Raw genomic sequence first — 19644 nt, forward strand, 5'->3', positions numbered from 1 at the left:
ACGACGTGGTTCGCCCAGTAGAGAGAGCGACCATGAGAGGACCAAGAGGCTGGCTACGAAGGGTGAGTTCTACCAGCGAGAGAAACCATGACTCCGTAGGAGAAACCAGCAAGAAGAGATAGAGAGGGGACACATCCTAATCCTCGAGAGCTTGTGGTTAGGGTTATTAATGGGCAGGGCGTGACATCCCGCGAAATAACCTCCCTAACCCCGTCTCCATGCCAGAACCAAGCACTCCATAGCCAGTCGGTTGTCTGCTCATAGGCGTTAACTGGGCCAAGAACTGCTCATTTTCGAGAACGAGACCTTTCCTATCTTCCTCACGCCCTAACGTCGTCTTCAACTTCTTTCTTTCTCTCTCTCTCTCTCTTTCTCTCTTTCTCTCTCTCTCTCTCTCTCTCTCTCTCTGCTTCTTTCTTCTCTTAGCCTTTTATTTGCCCCTTTTTGCTTTCGCTTCAACCGCTTACACCCGACTCTCGTTCTCCCCACTCGGCTTTCATTACGTTTTTGCTTCCATTTTTACGGCGACTTGCGAACCTTCCACCCACTTCCACTCGACTCTTCTCGAGCGTGTACCTCCATTCGGGCATCGTGGTGTGCAGCCGACAATTATCTTTACGAATCCGGCGTTCGGGAAACGGGTACCCGTGTTTCAGCAGTAGGACCAACGCCACGAAATGCAACGTGATAGACGTTTCTCGAGCTTTTCATGTTGTTCAGCTTCTTTTGTTGCGCTTCTTTTCAATGCTCCGCACGCTTCGCGGATCCGCTATTCGAACCTTTCTTTTTAAGCGAGGTTTCGTAGCGGGAATATCGTCATCGAGAATTAAAATCGCAGAAAGCGTCGTCGTAAATTATTGTAAAATAGGATTTTATTTGTTCTCGTTAAGAATTGTATTGTTATCGCTTGTACGTTTAGAATAAAAGTTGCTAGAGATGCAACATTCGACGCAATGCTATTCGAAATTTAATTGCGAAGTTGAGAATGTTGGATAAAAGTTTGGTGCTTGAAATTTCCTTATACGCGTGTTAATTGATACGAACGTAACGCGTGAATTAAAAATTTTAGCAACGATTAACAACGAGCAACTGTACCAAGTACGATAATAAGTCGCTTTATATCGAAGTTATTTCGAAATTTCGTTCGCAAAACGTTAGAACGATTCGTATCGAATTTATATAATCTCTAAAACTATTTATTTATATTATTTATTTGTGACGTATATTATATATTATAGTTTATATTTTAATGTAAAACGAACGAAAAAAAGAACTTATTGGAACGAAGTTTTGAAACGTGTTAATTTGGATACTTTGATAAAAGGAGTTCGACATATCTGTAATTGCAGTAATAAAACTGGAAACTCATCAAAACTGGTATCGAAATCATTAACAAGTTGAATATAGGTCCGTAAACCGTTGGAAAACAGTATAGTTGAATAGAGTTAGCAAGCGTTTCCATTTAAATCCGTAAATCGTCAACGAATGGCATTTACCCTCCTGGAATCACACGGGGAGAAACCGCGGGACGATTAAAACGATAATAATAATAATCGCAAAACGATTCATTACGAGCTCGAATGACGGTCGAATTCATTCGTTAAACGTGGCCCGCGGGGCACCCCTATTCTCCCCTCTCGCCCTCGAATTAGCCCGTTTCAACCCTTCAAATGTTCCACCGGCAAATTAGTTTTCGAAACGACTCGAGGGCATTGACAACTACCGTGGAAAGTCACGAAATATCTGAAGGATACTTACAAAGTATGATTCTGGATGCGTCGAGATAACGAGGGATATTCATGTACAAAAATCTCGTTTGAAGTCAATTGTTGGGGTCGTAAACGATTTAGGTTTACGTTAGAAATTACGTTAGTAGACGAACGGACGAGCTGATTAATCTTTAGCTCTATCTTACACTTTGTGTTTCTCAAGATTCACGAACCGAAACAAACGACGTCTTTTTCACGAGAAGTATATTTAAGTATATTTGAACAGACGTATATTTGAAGAAGTATATTTGAACAGACGCGTCTTTCCAACGCACTATCCAACCGCTGTGTTCGTATTTCTACGAAATTCTGTCAAGATACACATCTAATCTAAAATGAAACAATTGCATGAAAAGTATTATTGAAGTAATCGAAGCGTCGAAAATGTCGGTAGAATGCGTTCGAAGAACGGACACGAAACCTACGCTATTCCACGTCAAACAGATTACGTACAATGTATTCTATGTATAAATAATATACGCAGATAAAAATTTATATAACACTAACAATGAATTTTTCATTAGGTGAAATTTATATAAAATAGGGTGATTCGAGTCATATTCTCGTTTTCGATATTTTTTCTTGCCGGACATAAAGCACACGATTTTTCTCATTTCTTCGCTGTTGTATCAAAGATCGCTGCTGTTTCGTAATACGCAACGAGTTTGATTATTCCGTGGAAAGTTGGAGATTAAATTTCGAGACGTTGAATGTTAAACGACTTAACTAAAAGCCACGCCTGTTTCGCGACACCCTGTATATACCGGTCACGATAGTTTCACGGAAGGTTTCCAGCAATCGAGACAATAGAATAAGATAAGAATCGAGGTTGAGAGAAGGGGCGAAACAGAAAGGGAGGTAAGGACAAGGGAGATTCGTCGAAACCCTCGGGCAGATAACGTCGACTAATGTGTTTCATCTGCAGCGTGGTTCACGTTTAATTAATAACCGCCACGTACCCCAAGGGTAACGTATATTAATTGTAAAGAAAAGAAAGAGAAGAAGGAAACAGTGGCTGGATGGCGCTGCATCGAAATTAAAACCATCCCTGACCGTTCTTTCCACCTTAGGATGATGCTCGCGGGCGCACCTGTACACGATACTCGACAAACAACGTATAATTATGTGCTGTAAATTATCACCGTTGTCTAGCGTGTAAAGATAATACTCGAGCGACGTGTATTATCGCGTAATTAATTTCGTTTCGCGGTTCATAGACGTGCTATTTACGGCCGGAAGCTTTCGTCGAGAAAACGATATTTCAATCGGTAAATTTGTTACAGATTTTATCGTGGATTAGTTCGGACGTGATGCAGTTTCCTGCACGAAGATTTGCAGGTACTTCAACGTCGAATAATTAAAAGATTTACTGAGATTTTTGTGTACGAAGATTTGGAGATACTCGCATGCTAAATAGTTGGAGGATTTAGCGAGATCGGAGCAATCTAAATGGAGATGCAGAGATGAATATTAAATATATTTGTGTATTCTAAATTAAAAGTGGGAGTTTAGAGGGCTTTACGAATTCAGTTACGAAACGACAGTCTAAAGCTTCGATATCTAATTCTCGGTTAGTTCGAGAAGCCCAGATACGAGAACATGGCAAAAACGATTTGCCAGAATGTAGCAAATTTTGAATTACAAGAGAGTATTACTAGCAATATATCTTATTTCCTATAATAACAAAAATAAACTTTATCGAATAATTTTGCTAACTATGACGAAACGACTCTTCCAACTTAATTCTTCCTTTTTTCTTCTTTTTTTTTTCTTTTTGGCTAATCTACGACGTAAAACAACGGTCCTAATACATATATACCTGCATAAGCGGTGTATCTTCGTTTTGTCGTGTTCTCGCTCGATCACCAAAAGCGTTGGATGCGTTAGACCGAGAAGACGCGCGAGAGCTATGTGTATGCAAGACGCGGATAGCGCAGAGTTATTGCCTGAGGTGTTGTATGCAGGTAACTACAAGGATGGCCAGAATAATGCTGGAAGTAATGCGAATTTGCTTGACAAGTAGTCGAGCAGTCGCGAGTCGCATTCGAAATCAGTGTAGACTCGAAGCCCTGAAACAGTCTTTCGAGAATTCCGCACGTGGACTGACTGGTCTACGAACGTTCCGTCAAACGTCCACGCGTTCTACGTGTGTCCATCTACGATGACCAAGTCGCGTTTCTCGTGAAAACGACAGTTGGAGAACATGCGAATTACGATCGACCCTTCTGGCCGTGGCAAACGTAATCGTCCGAGCATTTTCGCGCCGGAAATCGAGGCACGGAATTTCCACGTCGTACCACTCTCTCGCGTTTTCGGCAAGATTCGTCGTTTTGTCGAAAGCAAGGTGCACGCGAGTAGACTGCGAATTCGCCGCCGTTGGCTGCTAGCGAATACGTTAATACGAAATTGGAACAATATAATTCTTTAAACTGCGATGGAATATCGTTAAAAATAAGTTATGCTTTAGTTCCTTCGTAAAACAGGACCAGGTTACAATCCCAAGAAACGAGATTAATCACAGAATTCCGCGATTATCGAAAAACAGAGCGACGAGAAAGCGATACGGTAAGATACTGGACGAGAAAGCGATACTGTAAGAAATTTTCTGTCGCTGAATTATACCTCGATATTTATTCCTCACCCGAAACAATAAAATAAGCGACAGTAGCTTTCAAGCGATTTGAAACGTATTAGGTCGTCCGAAAAGTTTCTTTCGTTTTGTAAGGAAGTAATGGATGCACAACATTTTCCGCTTTATATTATTTTAGCGAATTACTTATGATCCATTTTGTTCTATCAGAATAAAGATCACAACGTTCGACAGATTAGGTTTCATGTCTGTATAAAGATACACCGTTGCGAAAGACGTGTCTGTAAAAGAAAGACACTTTTCCGACAACCTAATATTATTAACCAGCGTCATACGAATAAGAATGGAAAATATCTGGGTGATTTTATAATTGAGATACAAAATTCGTCTGTCAATCATCCGTATCTCACATCTTTATACCTCCCTCTCTCCGCTTTATCCAATTTCGACTCGACGCTCTTAAATCACGGTGTTTCGCATGACGCGGAAAAACTGTGGCGGAACAAATAGTCTCGTTTTCCCGGTCTTCGTTATTCGCCTCGTCTCTTTGAAAAAACGGAAGCTTCGCCGCGAATATGATCAGGTCGGCTCGCTGACTCGACTCATGGTAATCCATGGTAAATAATGCACGATACTTCCGCGGCTGGTGTTCTGATACTTCCGGGCTGTCCGAGCCGCGAAAAGCCCCGCGAGAAGCAGTTTCCACCCTTCTTCGTTGGAAACTTCAAAAGCCACTTCTATCTTCCGATCTAAAGCCCGCGTTTAGCGGCGTATGTATCGTGTGAGACGGTGAGCCTCATCGATTCGACTTACACTCGATTTTCCTCCGGATACAAAAGTTACCGGGGGCTTACGTTGTTCCAAAAGCGGCGGAGGAAGAGAGGTTGAGAAATCTGGGGCAACGTCGTTCGATGCTGGCAGGAAGTCACTCGGATACACAGAGCCGCTCAGCTTTTTAGCTCCGAGAAATGCAACGCGCTCCGAAATGAAATGGAGTGGATGCGAGCATTCCGTGTTTTATTTTTATTTAACTACGAGATGCAGATTATTCGAATCGGTAATTTTGATAATGGATTAGAAAATTTCTCAACCCGAAAATGTTGAATATTATAGGAAATACGGGACGAAATTTTGCATCTTTTTCACGTCAAATATATTTCTGTGATACATTCAGTCTCGTACATAAGACTCGTACGTTACATAAATTCAAATATTCGCTGACGGGTATGTCGTAACGGTTTAATTGTCTAATTAGCACTGATGACGCGACTGTTGCCTTTTAAATCTCAAGAACCGACGTAAATTTGCGTATACCGTTTATAAGTGGAATATTGTATACCTACTTAACGAGGAACATGAAACTTAGTGTCTGTTCGTCTACTACAATCTACTGACGCACGTGGTGCGTCGATCCAGTCGGATGACATCGTAGTACTACTGTTGCAATTTTGATCTCAGAAATTGTATATAGTATCTACGCGTTTCGTTTCACGTAACGCGTGTTCCGACGAAACGATCTGGAAAGACAAAGCGTGGCGAATAACTCACGAGCAAGGAAAAAAGACGCGAGGAGACAAAGTGGCCGAAAAGGAGCAACTTACATGCTGCGTCGCACAAATAACAGAGCGCATCGATCACCGGTTCGAGTACCCAGGTTGTAGAAACGCTTCGCTAGAGATACAAGATAAAGGCACTCTTTCTCCACTGCATCGATATCATCCGTCGTAAACGGAGAGACAAGCAACTTACGGAAAAATGGATCGAAGTCGAGAGACAAGGGGGCTCCGCGTATACGCGATGATACAAAGCTTTGCGGATCGTGCGTAAAGCGAAGGATTCAAAGGTCGATCTGGTAAAAAGGGAAATCCAGAGAATCTCGAGTAAAATCGCGACGAAACTGGAAGAGCAAGAGGGTGAAGAGGAAGGGAGCGAAGAAAAAGCGCGGCACAGTCGAAAGGAGAAGACTCGACGAGGGAAATGAGTCGGCCTGAATATCTCCGAAGAACTTTTCCATGAATACGCCATGCATGAGCACCGGTGACAGAGGAGGAAGGGGCCGGCCGCATACGAAACACCGTAGCTTCCTCGAGGATCGGAAACCGGAAGAGGAACGAGAAAGGACGGTTGACGAGGGCGAAGCGAACGAACGGCAGAATAAATTTGAAACTTAGCGATACAAAGAGCTCGGGGCCTCGCACTTCACGAATCACAAGTTCTCGGATCTGTCGTCAGAATCGTCCTGTGCTATTTTTCCCCTCAAGCGGTGGTCAGAAAGTATCTGCTTGTTATCGTCGTTCCGTTCTTTTATGATGAGATAATATCGTACGATGATACCGATATATGTTAACGACAGAATTTTTTTTTCTTTTTTTGTATTATTTAATTTATACTTTACAATTTGTCCAGCTGGACAGTTGGTAAATTTTTCTAGCTTAATTGGTAAGTAACGTGTGGATGGCTACCCCCAGTGAGATACCATCTTCGAACGACAGAAATTAACGGTAAATTGTAAGAAAAGTGAAAAGAATAATAGAGAGCTTCTTCTAACGTAAGTCCTGAAGATGAAGTACCATTACTAATTCCGAATGTGCAAGGATATATGCTCTAAAAAAGACTCGTTGATTCGTGCAGGCTTAAGTAGAGAGGATGTTTAGACGTGTTCAAATCACGTACTTCTATTTTGTGTGTCTGAGAACAACCATTTGAAGGTGGTTCAACTACATTTCCTTGAGTTATCACTATTTCCTCTTGGGACTCTGATGAAAGTATATCTACATCTTGCTTTTCAGTTACATGTTGCTCAGGCCAAGGAACTGTCAAATTCGCCAACGACATTGTATTCGACGTTGCGTTATTATCTGTGAAATTGTAGATGTTTTTGTAAAATATTTTTGCGTGCATGTTTTTCATAACGTACAATATGTGTGTCATAACATAATATACACATTCTACTCGCGTTGAAGTAATTACAAAAGAAGAAGCAAAGAATCATGATAATTTTAACACACGACGATCATAGATATAGAAACAATATCGAAGTTGCTGGTCCATCGAATCAAGAAAATTCTCATAGTGCAACGAGTTGAGGTATTGCTTGCAGTTTAAGAAATATCTTTATACGCATGTATACTCTGCTGCAACTTTTATCAGCTAATTACAAAGTGAGTTCAATTTATATCGTTAAGGTTGACTGATAGAAGAACGGATGGATGAATTTGTAATAGAAAAATATATTGAAATAAATAAAGGTATAAATATAATGTATAACTTTATGCTGATCCAAATCCCTACTTTCTTAGTGTCATAATACAATGGAAAAATAGGGTGCACGTTCATATATTTATAGCAAAAGAACATTAGCAAAAATGTTAACCTTACAGCTAAAGGCCACAAAGAACATAAACAGAAATCTATTTATTAGTTCTTTTGTTCCTAGACCTTGTAACCCAAAACGTAATTTATATTCAAGGGCACAATAATACGGACCTCTCCTTATTTAGAATATTTTTGTTTCACTAAATTCTATTCTCTTCGTAACAGCGGTCTCCAGGTCACGAATATACATAAATAAAGATGTAGAGTTTTTCTGCAAGTAATTACTTCAGCATAAATGGTGATAAAAAGGTTAATATTTTATTCACAGTTCATAAACGCGAATGTTTACGAAATCTAGAAAGAAATACCTAATCTTTCCCACTGTTTCTACCACTTTTTTCATTGTTACTTTCCTTGTAAATTAAAAATTTCCACGAAATCCTCGACGATCGTATCTCGAAGCAGCATAGAGATATTCTCGCGAGGATACACATGGCGATCTTCGTCCTATTCCTCGATCGTGAAACTCCGTTTCGCAAAACAATTACTCGCCGAAGCAGCTTCGCAAGAAGAAGCGGGGACTTCTTGAAAAGTCCAAGTCGGCGGTATAAACGATGAACAAGGAGTGGAACGGAAATTGCGCGACAGAGCTCGATCGGAAGTTGTTCGGTTGCATCGGCGAGTGGCTTTCCGGTCCGGCGTGCTTAACAGCAGACGGTAGACTATTTTCTTGCAGCGGCAGTTCCCCGTTGGATGACATGGTCGGTTATGTAAATGTCTCGAGGGAAATGAAAATCGAGATGAAACGGGTATCCGCGAACAGCAATCGAGCGAGCCGTCATTGGCAGACTCTTCATGAGCCCCCGTGTCGTGTTTCTCAACTTCTTCGATTACTCATCCGTATTCCACGGGCTTGGATTTCATAAACGGCACGAAAACGACGTGGGGTAAGAGAGAATGGAACGAAAAGGAAAAGGAAAGAAGAATAATAGACAGCGACGTCGTTGAGAAGCCATAGAGAATGAATTATCGACCGTGCACAAGCTTGGAAAATTCTATCGGTAGCGCGCGAGAGGTGGCTATAATCTTTCGTTCCCCTTCGAGCCTCCCAAACACCGTTATCAGTGAGAAACAGAGGCCCCGGCGTTCGCTCTAACCGAGACACACACCCGATAGATCACCTGCTCGATAAACTGCTAAACAAACGTGCTGTATATTATAGTTGCGCTTCTAACCTTCCATTTACTATCTTCGATGGATGCGTCGCCACCACGGGATGTCGCAGTAATCATAGTGCAATTGACAAGGACACGATTCCTAGGTGAAGAAATAAATCGAGAATACGGGATATAATTTCTTTCGTACGATACTTCGTTGTCGACGTATGTGCTTTCCCGTATCATTTTCTTCGATATTGCTGAAATGTTTGAAATATCGTTTCATAGCTTCTTCGCAATTATGCGTAATATTTGCGATAAATGATTGGCTTCGGACGTGTGTTGCTTGAATCGAAGATCGTTCCGGACAAAAGTGTCGTACGAAATCGATGAAAATATTGGAAGCAAGTACAAGGATTCATAAAGAAGAATTATAGAATTTGCTCACGATCGCAAAATAAAAACTTTAGGTTGAAACATCATTTTAAAATTTTTATGATCCACGAGCCATTAACTCAAAACTCTTAAGTAAGAGCTTTGATTAGTAACGCCATAAATACGCCGTCAGTTACGAAATTACAAAGTTTCTTAAAACCAAAGTCCCCGTTGCAGGTGGAGACACGCCTACCCTCCACGTACAGTTTCCAGGATACTGAAGTTTAATATGAGTAAGAGGAAAAAGAAGATGGGAGAGGAAAAAGGACAGATGGTCCCTCTAGAAAATTGGACGCAGTCCAGAGGAAACGCTGAACAAGAGGAAAATGTAACGCAATATACAATGTAATGAATGGTACACCCAGTGTGTCGTTAAAATAATGTACACCCTTAACCCGTATCTCTTTTATAAATACAGTAACGCAACCTAGGTATCTCGATTAGCAACTTTCTCACATTTTTGTTATATATGTATGTCGGAGATGAAAGGACATCGGGGCCTTTCTTTTGCAATTTTTGGGAAGATTCATGATACTTTAGTCCAGAGTATTTATTATAGCTGCACTTAAATAATAAAACTTAGAGGTAGTTGTTATGATTCAATTCGATTATGTTTGCCCGAGATTCGTGACAGTGGGCTTGGGCTCGAGGTGACACGACTGGTCGTCGAACGTAGCCACGGTCACGGGATGAACGTTTTACCTAACAGAGAAGTGCCAATATCGTGGGACACACGTTGTATTAACAATCGAACCCCAGGCAGGAGCAATGTCAGCTCTACGCGGGTCTGCCCAGCAACGGCGGCTGGAATTTTGTTGGTATCCCCGGCCAATATGCAAGGAACGAACGCGATCGTAAGGAGAGGAAAATTTCCATCAGTCTTTTATTCTTGCGATCACCTTGCAGAGTTTTCGCATCGTCTTTACGCGCAGTATTATACCGAGCGTCAAAGCAAACGTTACTTTGTGCTTCGAAATATATTCTACGTTTAACAAAGAGTTACCCCGTTGACCGTGGATTCGTTATTGAACCTAAGAACATTGTCTTTAATATCTCGAATGTCCATTCACCACGGTTATTTGTCAAACTTTGTAAAAATCAATATTTATACCAGTAAATATAATCTCTATTGTACAACAACGATGGCTAGTCCGAACGAGGATTCGTTACACGCCCCTAAACCTAACGTTAATCCGACATATATATGAAAACAATTTTCCACATTGCTGTAAATATGGTGTGAATATGTTGATTATCAACTTCGTCACATTTTTATAATTAATATGTGTAAACAATTTTCAGTGATTTCTTGTCTTTCTGCGATTAAAATTCAAAGGCAGCATTATTCGTTCGAAAAACGGAATTCAGAACTTTAAACAGAACGTTGTCAACGATTTCAAAATGTCTGTTCTGCGAACTATGAGAATTTAATTATATAAAAAGGCTGTTTCAATGTACGGTCGAAAAGCACAAAGAATTCGTAAGCAACAATAGCGAAACGAAACATTGTTATCGAACAGTGGCTTGTCTCGCGTTAGATTAAGCTCTCCGTCTTTTCCAAGGCTGACCGTTGTAATCTCCGCAAATCGAGTTGCGGTAAACAAGTATCTGCCTGAAAACCTTCAATTACTACGTTCCAACCAATTAAACCATTTTCCAATTGAAACATTTACAGCGATTGTAGAAGTATGATACTACATGCTTATTAAATAGCTTGTATGCTTTGGAAAGTCGAATAATTTGTTAATTAATATCTAAAGTTTTATCATTCGAGTCTTTGTTGCGTTGATTTGATCTGTTCTTTTGTGCGAAAAGAACCACATTTATGAATTAATAAATAAAATGAAATAATAAATGAAGTAATAAAATTTTTCTGCTTCAGACAAATGGAACGCTTTTAATTATAACAGCATCCTCTGACAACTTGTGCAAGATAAAAATCATCTATCTGCTGGATATCTGCTATCAAAAATCGATATCAAGATTCTAATTCCAAATATTTCATTTCAATTTAATTTCAAAATCTGTGTCATTTTCGTTTAAAATTTACACACCACGATCCGTGCTCCTCAGCTTTTCTAAATTTTCCACAAAGAACGAACAAGTAAAAGAATTATGTGTAATTCTGTTTTGTATAAATTCACACGGCTGTAAACGAATTTACAAATCCACGTGGAAATACCGCATAATTTCTGGTTCGCGTGTTTTTGTTCTGTTTACTTATGCGACATAATATTAAACGCGGAATATGCGTGGTCGTTGCGCATAATTTTCGGCTATGCCGCGTAATTCACTTTGACGTGTATTCAAAGTTGTCCGCAAAAGACACACAGAACCGTTCGACGCGTCTAATGCACAAGGCCAGTTTATTTCAAACAACCGCCAGTTCATTTCCAACACTCCGTCCTAATATTCGTTTTTGAAATTTCGCGAACGAAGGCAAATAGTTTGACGTTGAAACGTCGACAATAACAGCTCCACAAATCTTTTTTTTCTTTTTTTTTTAGATACAAAATTTAATTCCTCCTATTGTAAAAATTATTATAATTATTCGAATTTAAAAGTTCTCATTATTCTCTTGTATCGTATGATTGGAATTTTTGACACTTTCATCGCCGATGTTAAACTATGTGCAAGACAATTTGCTTTTGTAAATGTTCTTCAAAAGTAGAAATCTTAAAAAATGTAAAAACATAGATATACGAATAAAATAGTTATATTGAATTTGAAAAGATTATTTCAAAATAGAAATGAAATTATTTAATCCATTGTAATGATGAAATTAGAAGCTTAATTATAAAATAGAACAGTATATTGACGTTTATTAGCGATCGTAATCGTGCAATCGTCGTTAAAACGAATGTATCCTTCCCATATTTATATTTTACGATTAAACTTTGGAATTTTAATCACTTTATAATGACTTCGTGTCATGCACTGGTTGATTGTGTCGTTAATCACTTTGCTTCGCTACTGTCATTCGGAATAGCGACATTTCACTAATACATCATGGTTAAATCTTCATTTCTGTCGACATTATGATTGATTGTGAAAAACTGCCTTAATGTTTCTGAATTCTGTACCTGTGTAATCGTATAAAATGAAGTATATCAATGTTATTTAATGGTAATAAGCTTGTACAATGTACAATTAGAAAGCGATCGAAATATCGTTAGTCGTTCTTATCTTTTACTTAATTCAGCAATTAAATAATTCGAAGATCGACAATTTTTTGAACGATCGAGTGATTTTATAAATTTTTGACACTTATAGCTATCGATTTAATTATTAGATATTCGTCTATAAAAATAATGAAATTTACGGTACATGACCAAAACAATGAAGGAATTATAAAATAATGAAATTGCATTCCGCGAGAAATAACTAAGTATCTAAGTATTCACAGGTATATTTTACAAATTTTAAATTATCCTTCTGCGCAGGAAATATTCGAATTTCAATAATATTAACATATTCGGGTGTTCGAAGGATATCTACAAATTTTCCCAACAGTTTACAAACTTTCACTTTCAACGAACCAAATTATCATAATGGCTGCCATTCTTATACACATCTGCTACTGAAATATTGACTATACAAACACGTATTTACATTTTCGACAGTTCATGCATGACGCACACACGCTTGCGAAAATGCTTAAACATCTATAGAAACATTTCACGAATATACAGGGTAGTTGGTAACTGGTGATACAAGCGGAAAGAGGGTGATTCTACGCGAAAAAAGAAGTCGAAAATATAGAATAAAAATTTGTTTTTCAATTTTTCCATCGAGACAACGATCTACAGTGAGATCCGTTATAACGTACCGCACGCGTACCGAGCGAAAATTCAAAGCCGATTTTCTCGGAAACAAAGCCTCGAACGAAAAATTTGTATTCTATATTTTCGACTACTTTTTTCGCATAGAATCACCTCCTTTCCGCTTGTACCACCAGTTACCAACCACCCTGTATATTGTAATTTCATAAATAAGTGTAAATTATTTGATCACATTTTTTAATAAGACAATGTATACATTTCACAATGTTCGGAAAACAGGAAGTAGAGAAAATTAATGAAATTATTATGCATAACGTCGGGGTGAATCAAGAGCTTCGACGCTAAAGTATGAAAAGCTGGAGTTAACCAATTTGAGAAAGGATCAAGAGAATTTGTATTAAGACTAAAAAAAAGAAGATGATAGAAAGTGGTACGCAACAGCGAATACAATGGTTCGAAAGTAATCGAATGTTGGCCAGAAACAAACGTACCGTTTAACACGTGGACGGAGACCGTGGTAGCTGCCGCGACATCCGCCAAAGCGCAACTGTAATTCCCGCTGTCTTTTTTATTCGCGTTGGCAATGTAGAGCCTGGATATCGCGCCGCTGGCGCCCATGTCAGTCTTCACGCTGAAACAGAAAGCAGAAACGATCTCACATAGCAACGAAAACCACAAAGTCGATGTGGTTTCATCGTTTAACGAAAAGCAGACGCGAATGGCTTCTTGCAGCTTGGTTGCTCTTTGCTGGCTTTTCAGGCAAACACGGAAAATGACCAGAGGTAAAGGAGTTTGCTTTGAGCGGAGAATAAGAAGGTAAGGACGAGCGAAGAGGAAACGGAAAGGTCGAGGAAGAAACGGAAAGACGGCGGGGCTCGAGGGCGGATAAAACCTGTGAAGAATGGCGGCTGGATGGATTGTTATTCTACTCCTGGGTCGTTGACCCGTTCCAGAGAATCGTCGTGGAATACATTCAATCTCCGCTCGTGGCTTTGAAGCCTGAGAACTTTGACTAGATTTCGTCGTTGATATCCTGTGCTTATGATGGAAAAAGAGATGATAATGGGAAGAAGGTTAGTTGTTCATTGGTCGCGATATTCGTATTTTAATGGACAAATATTCCTGGCAGATCGTACATCATTTTATTTATAGTAATTGGAAAAAGTACATGCGCATTGTTGTATTTATTATGGTATTTGCAGAGTAATTAATCAGAACCAAGTGAAAAACTTCATTGAAACACGATTCATGCGGAAAATCAATCTCGCAACGATAATACGTAGCTGTAATAATATTTACTAAGAGAATAAAATCATTTTCAGGTTTTTCGTTCGTAATTTTATAATCAAGGCCATGGGAAAAACTGTACTACAAAATACGTGTTACAAAATGAATGTATTGTTATATATTATTCCAAAGCTGATGGGTACATACGATACGTCAATAAAGTTGATCGATATAGCTGTAACACAAGGAAATTCAACAGCCCCAAACCCACTGGAAGAAACCCAACGGAACGATACCAACCAGAAATGTTTCCGCAATTTTGTTACACAATGAAGCCAATATAATCATGGTCAGAGTTATCGAGAGTTTTCGAAGAGCTGAATTTACCACGTTCTGTCTTTCCTTAAAATCTCCAAGTAGTCCTCTTGTTCGTTGGAAAAATCGTTGGTTTTTCTTTGGCGCGCAGAGAAAAGAGAGAAGGGCAAGAAGAGAGTGTAAATCAAGTTGCACCCTTGGTGAAGCGTCTGCTCGTGACAGATCGACCGTTCTTCCAGAGTTCCGTTACCCTCGCCGAAGATGTGGAATGGAACAGTCGCGGACCATATTACGCGCCCTTAAAATACCGTAGCCTATCCAACAGGAAACACTTTCGTTCGATTTACGGGACGCACCGACTGGTAATGACGTAAACGAATTTACGAGTATATTTGAAACAGCGACGAGAAAACACTCGAGGAATGTTCTGCTATCGCGCGTTCTCCTAAGCGGCGACAATGTTCAATCACAGTATGGAAAAACGATCTATCCGCAGGGCGAATCAATTTTATTCTTAGCGATAAATAATGAAGATTTTTACAAAAAATTTCTTCCAAATTCTTTTCCTCGATTAGCATTCGAACGCTCCTATAGAGAGTGGCATAGAAAAATTGTCGACTATGTAGAATTTCCATATTATCATAAATTCGAGAAATGATTATTATCGTTGAGATTATCAGATGTATGAACAGAGAAACGCGTGGATAAATTGTAAGGTAGAAAATATATTTTCATACAGAAGTGTAAGTACAAGTAGGAATACAACTCGAGCTGGTCCAGATCCGCACGCTAGCAGTGTTACCCTATAACTGAAAACCCCGAAGCCAACGTCGCCTGTCTACTGTTTATGGTCTGCCTTCGCCTCAGTCTTTCGTCTATACGCTGTCGATAGCTTCGGTGCTTGAGAAAACTAAAAAGACCAGATGTAGAGTTTTCTTAGAAGTGGTGACCACTTCAAAAATTATTATTATTATTATTATTATTATTATTATTATTATTATTATTATTATTATTATTATTATTATTATTATGTAGCGGCACATGCGTCATAGGGCGTTGTTTTGCGTCATGTCGTTGTTTTGTCACAGGGGATTAACACAGTTACGACGCACAAAATGTAATAAACAAATTCTGGACAAAGCAATGTCGCTGCTACGTGCAAGAGACAACCGGAGACAAGTTTAAACCTTCCGGGAACCCCCTCTCCCTCGAAGAGTACAAATAGACGACCATGTTGTCCAGACATCAGTCGTCGAGATCATCAGTCGAGGGAATAAGTATAACAAGTCTAGCGAATCAGCATAACAATTAGTTTCAGTATCGAGTATCCTTGTAACGAATAGCATCGAGCGAGCAACGCTTATGATTAACTCTGTATTTTACATTTGAAAAATATCTGTAAATATATTTGACGAAATCAACTGGTCTCGTTATTAATTTAACATTAGAACTACCGATAGTTAACAGGAAGTTATTCCTACCAAAATCAGTAAAAATAACCGGACTTTACAAAATACGTAATAATAGAATATTTTTATATTTATCGATTTATTACTTTCTTACAAAAGGCATTCCATGTTACGTAGTACAATTTTGGTATTATTAATCCATCTGGGTCCATGGTCGATCTAAACGAGGGTTGACACATTTATAAAATTGTAGAACCAGTCATTTTCACTGGAGTGGTATTTCTGGCGTTAACATGTAGCGATCTAGCGATCGATCCGGAATTTTCCCGATATCTGATATCTGATAAAAATTTGAAAAACGCGTGGCAAGTTGTAGAAAACGAGGAAACTGGTTAATCGGGGTTCGATAAACGGATCGCAGCACCCTTTTACGCTTTGACAAGTACCAGCCATTTTGACTGCTATTGGTACAAATAGCCTTGATACAAAATTATTTTCTGTTTGAATACATAAAAAACGAAATAAAATTCATTATATCATTCTTTTAGTTATCGTTGCGAAAGTCGTAACATCATTGTGGAAGAAAATATAACAAGAAGTAGGAATTTTAAAATAAAATTATAAGGCCAGTCAATTTGACTGATGTGGTAGTTCTAGTGTTAACCAACACGTCTCATTGTTCATCACAATTATTACTATATTACAATACCTATAAATTATATCATCGTTACGTCATACAAGTATCTAATTACCGTTATGCCATATCATTATGTTATTATTCTTACGTTATAGTTAGCGAATGTAAATATTTCTATAAAGGCCTAGATACATGGAGTCAGCGTTTGATACGTGGCGTTGACCTATGTAGATGTGGAAGATCTAGATATTGCCTCCCTCGGGCAATTAATTCTAGATCCAGAGATTCAATATCTAAATGGTCTAGATCTTGCATTAAGCAGGTAGCAAGATAATCTAAACGAGATCTAGAAACGTTACATGTCCAGCATCGAAATTTTCAACAAAAAAATGCTTGAAAACTAAATTTTTCATACGACAGAGAGCAACAATGGGTCGAAAACAAATCATGTTATTTGGAGCTGCCAATTCTACGTATACAAACCTAGTGTCTTTATCGCGTACAATTTCACTTTATTTTATCAATTTATTTGAAAAACAAACATTCAATTACGGCTGTCTATGAAATTGATGAAATGGATTTTTGCCGAAAAACTTTTTCACAACTCGGCGAGGACAGTAACCATATTTTCGAAATAAAATCAATCGAATGCCGGCAAAATATTTTTTTCTGTTACGCGGGCGAATTCATAAATGTCGAATGAAAAATTACAGAGAGCTCAATTAGCGTATTGTTCGATGCGTTTTGTCTCGATAGAGTCGTTTCATCGTAGTCGATTTATAGAACAAGAAACGAAATTAACGATGTACGCGTCGATACAGTAGAATGCAAAACTATTACGTCTATGCGTAGATTCATAAATTCTTTTATTTCTGAATTTCTGTGCGTGTAACACAGTTTCTAATTTACTTGCTCCCTGTAACTAAAATATTTTATACACGCTATTTTACACAGATTATGTATCTACATATATTACATGCCTCAAGAAAGTTCGAAATATCGTTATCGAAATATTTAATAACACGAACTTTGTGAAAATTTCATGAATTATCTATATAACATATTTTACTTCGGACATACATATGTACACGTACGTCTTATATTTCGAAATGAGAGTAAAATTATTTTCATAGTGAAAGTTGCAAACGAGATATTTTCTTTCCACCGTGAAAATTCTAAATGAAAGATATTCCCTTTCGCAGACTATTCTTTTCACAGGTTTAGGAAGCTTTAGTTAGCCGAGCAATCCAAATTTAATATTGCACGTCGTTTTTCTTCGTGCCTGTTCCTTGACAGAGGTTATAACCGTGATACGCAATATACCAACGTTTGAGAAACACTTGGGCACTTAGATTTAGGGTTATATACCTCTGCAGATGGCTAGGGCAAGTGTTGTTACTCTCTTTCGATTATTTGCTCGAGAACTTCTCCGAGAGCTACCTTAAGTACGCCGAAATATTGCTTCCTCCGGCTAACTCGTATTTTCGAAAACGTCCGCGACGATGAATCAGCGTTTATTTTGCATTCGGTTATCTCGAATGACCAATATCATTTATCATTGCTATATCGTTCCATTGCATAAAAGAAATACTTGCTTCTTAGCTGCTTGGATTCGTCTAGTTATCTCTTAGCTGATGTGCAACAAAATTACAAGATTATACGTAAAACGATGAAAGTTGAGCTGAAAAACTTACTTAAAATTAACAAAGACGTGACAAGGCTCTTGCAGATGCCAATTTCACTGCAGGTCCACCAGTCCGTCTAATTTCATTTCCACTTAGGATTATGTAATCGCAATTTATAAGAAATAAGGAAGTATCCAGATACTGCAGATTTTGTTATTAATGACGCAATCACTTAATTGCCAGCCCAATATTTTAATCAAACACGCGACGCGACTGGAATCAAATCGGGATTTTCTCCCCCATTGCACGGCTGTAATGATCGAACAGGAAGATCGCAAAGGCTGGATTTCAGGAAGACGGAAGGGAAAGCAACGAGCAAGAGTAACGATAACGGGGTGGCAACAAGTGCTCTTAACGCCCTAACGGTTTCCCTCGCGGTGGTTCTTGAGGGACGTTGCCGATACGCCTCAAAGGTCTCGTGATACTCCTTAGGCGAGCAGGTTCCAACCGAGGAAACGGTTATGGGGCTAAAAGGAAGTTGCAGGATGGCGTCCGAATGAATTTTTAAACCGGCCCGATGCGGTGGAATGCGCGGCAACAGTCTCGTTTCCCGAGTTTCGCTCTCCACCCTTTCTTGCACCCGAACCACCATTCTTTCCCTTTTGCGGTAACTGTCATCCTCCCTTTTCTCCGATCTCTTTGACCTGCCTTCTTTAAATTCCGTTCCCCTGTATCCGATGTCGCGAAAAAATTCGCTGTAATTCCTGCTTGGTCGCTCACCCTTCTCCCATTTTTCATCCCTTCGGCTTTCTCACACTTTATTAAACGATCGGATGATGTAATTAGTTGGAACACGATGTTATATGTATTAGTGTAGTATCGGGTGAAAACCCTGAGTAATTAACACCTTACCGACCGCCAGCTCAGCTCTGTTTCGGTTTAGACTCTCCAATACCATTCTTTTCGTTCATCGCGAACGGTAAGTTTTTCAAATTGGTATTCAACTGTGGGAGCTTACAAAGCAACGCGACTGACGCAACCGAGCAAGGTACCTTAGTACTAAATAACAAATTACTGCTCAAATAATGAGAAAGATTGTCGGCGACAAGAAGCCGATTAATAGGCTTAACTAGGTCGGTAAAGTGTTAAGAAGGTCTATTTGACCATGGGATATGTGCGTGCCAGGTATACGGTGTAGTATTGGAAAAAATCCTGGGTAATTGAGGTCTACTTGACCGTGGGACATGTGCGGGCCAGGTATGCCGAAGACAAAGTATAAAAGGTAGCCGTGAGTGAGTTCGAGATCTCTTTAGCGTTGCCAGCGTGGTCAGAGAATGTTGACCGCGTTGGGGGCGGTGTTGTCAGCGTTGTCAAGTAGTGTGG

General features: G+C 39.2%; 1 protein-coding gene and 1 long non-coding RNA gene across 2 annotated transcripts in view; both read right to left on the reverse strand.

Annotated features, from left to right (window-relative positions):
* Positions 1–19644, reverse strand: part of LOC100741329 (peroxidasin-like) — a 348980-nt gene that overhangs the window by 12804 nt on the left and 316532 nt on the right. The window contains exon 8 of the mRNA XM_003486021.4: positions 13540–13679. Within this exon, the coding sequence (XP_003486069.1) occupies positions 13540–13679 (140 nt within the window). The remainder of the gene's footprint in view (positions 1–13539; positions 13680–19644) is intronic.
* LOC117151146 lies at positions 6613–7006 on the reverse strand. Its single transcript, XR_004460847.1, has 2 exons — positions 6850–7006; positions 6613–6723 (listed from the first exon to the last, which is right to left on the reverse strand). It is a non-coding gene; the product is annotated as an uncharacterized LOC117151146 (long non-coding RNA).

Source organism: Bombus impatiens, unplaced genomic scaffold, assembly GCF_000188095.3.
Source record: "Bombus impatiens unplaced genomic scaffold, BIMP_2.2 scf_0096, whole genome shotgun sequence".
Classification (NCBI taxonomy): Eukaryota; Metazoa; Arthropoda; class Insecta; order Hymenoptera; family Apidae; genus Bombus; species Bombus impatiens.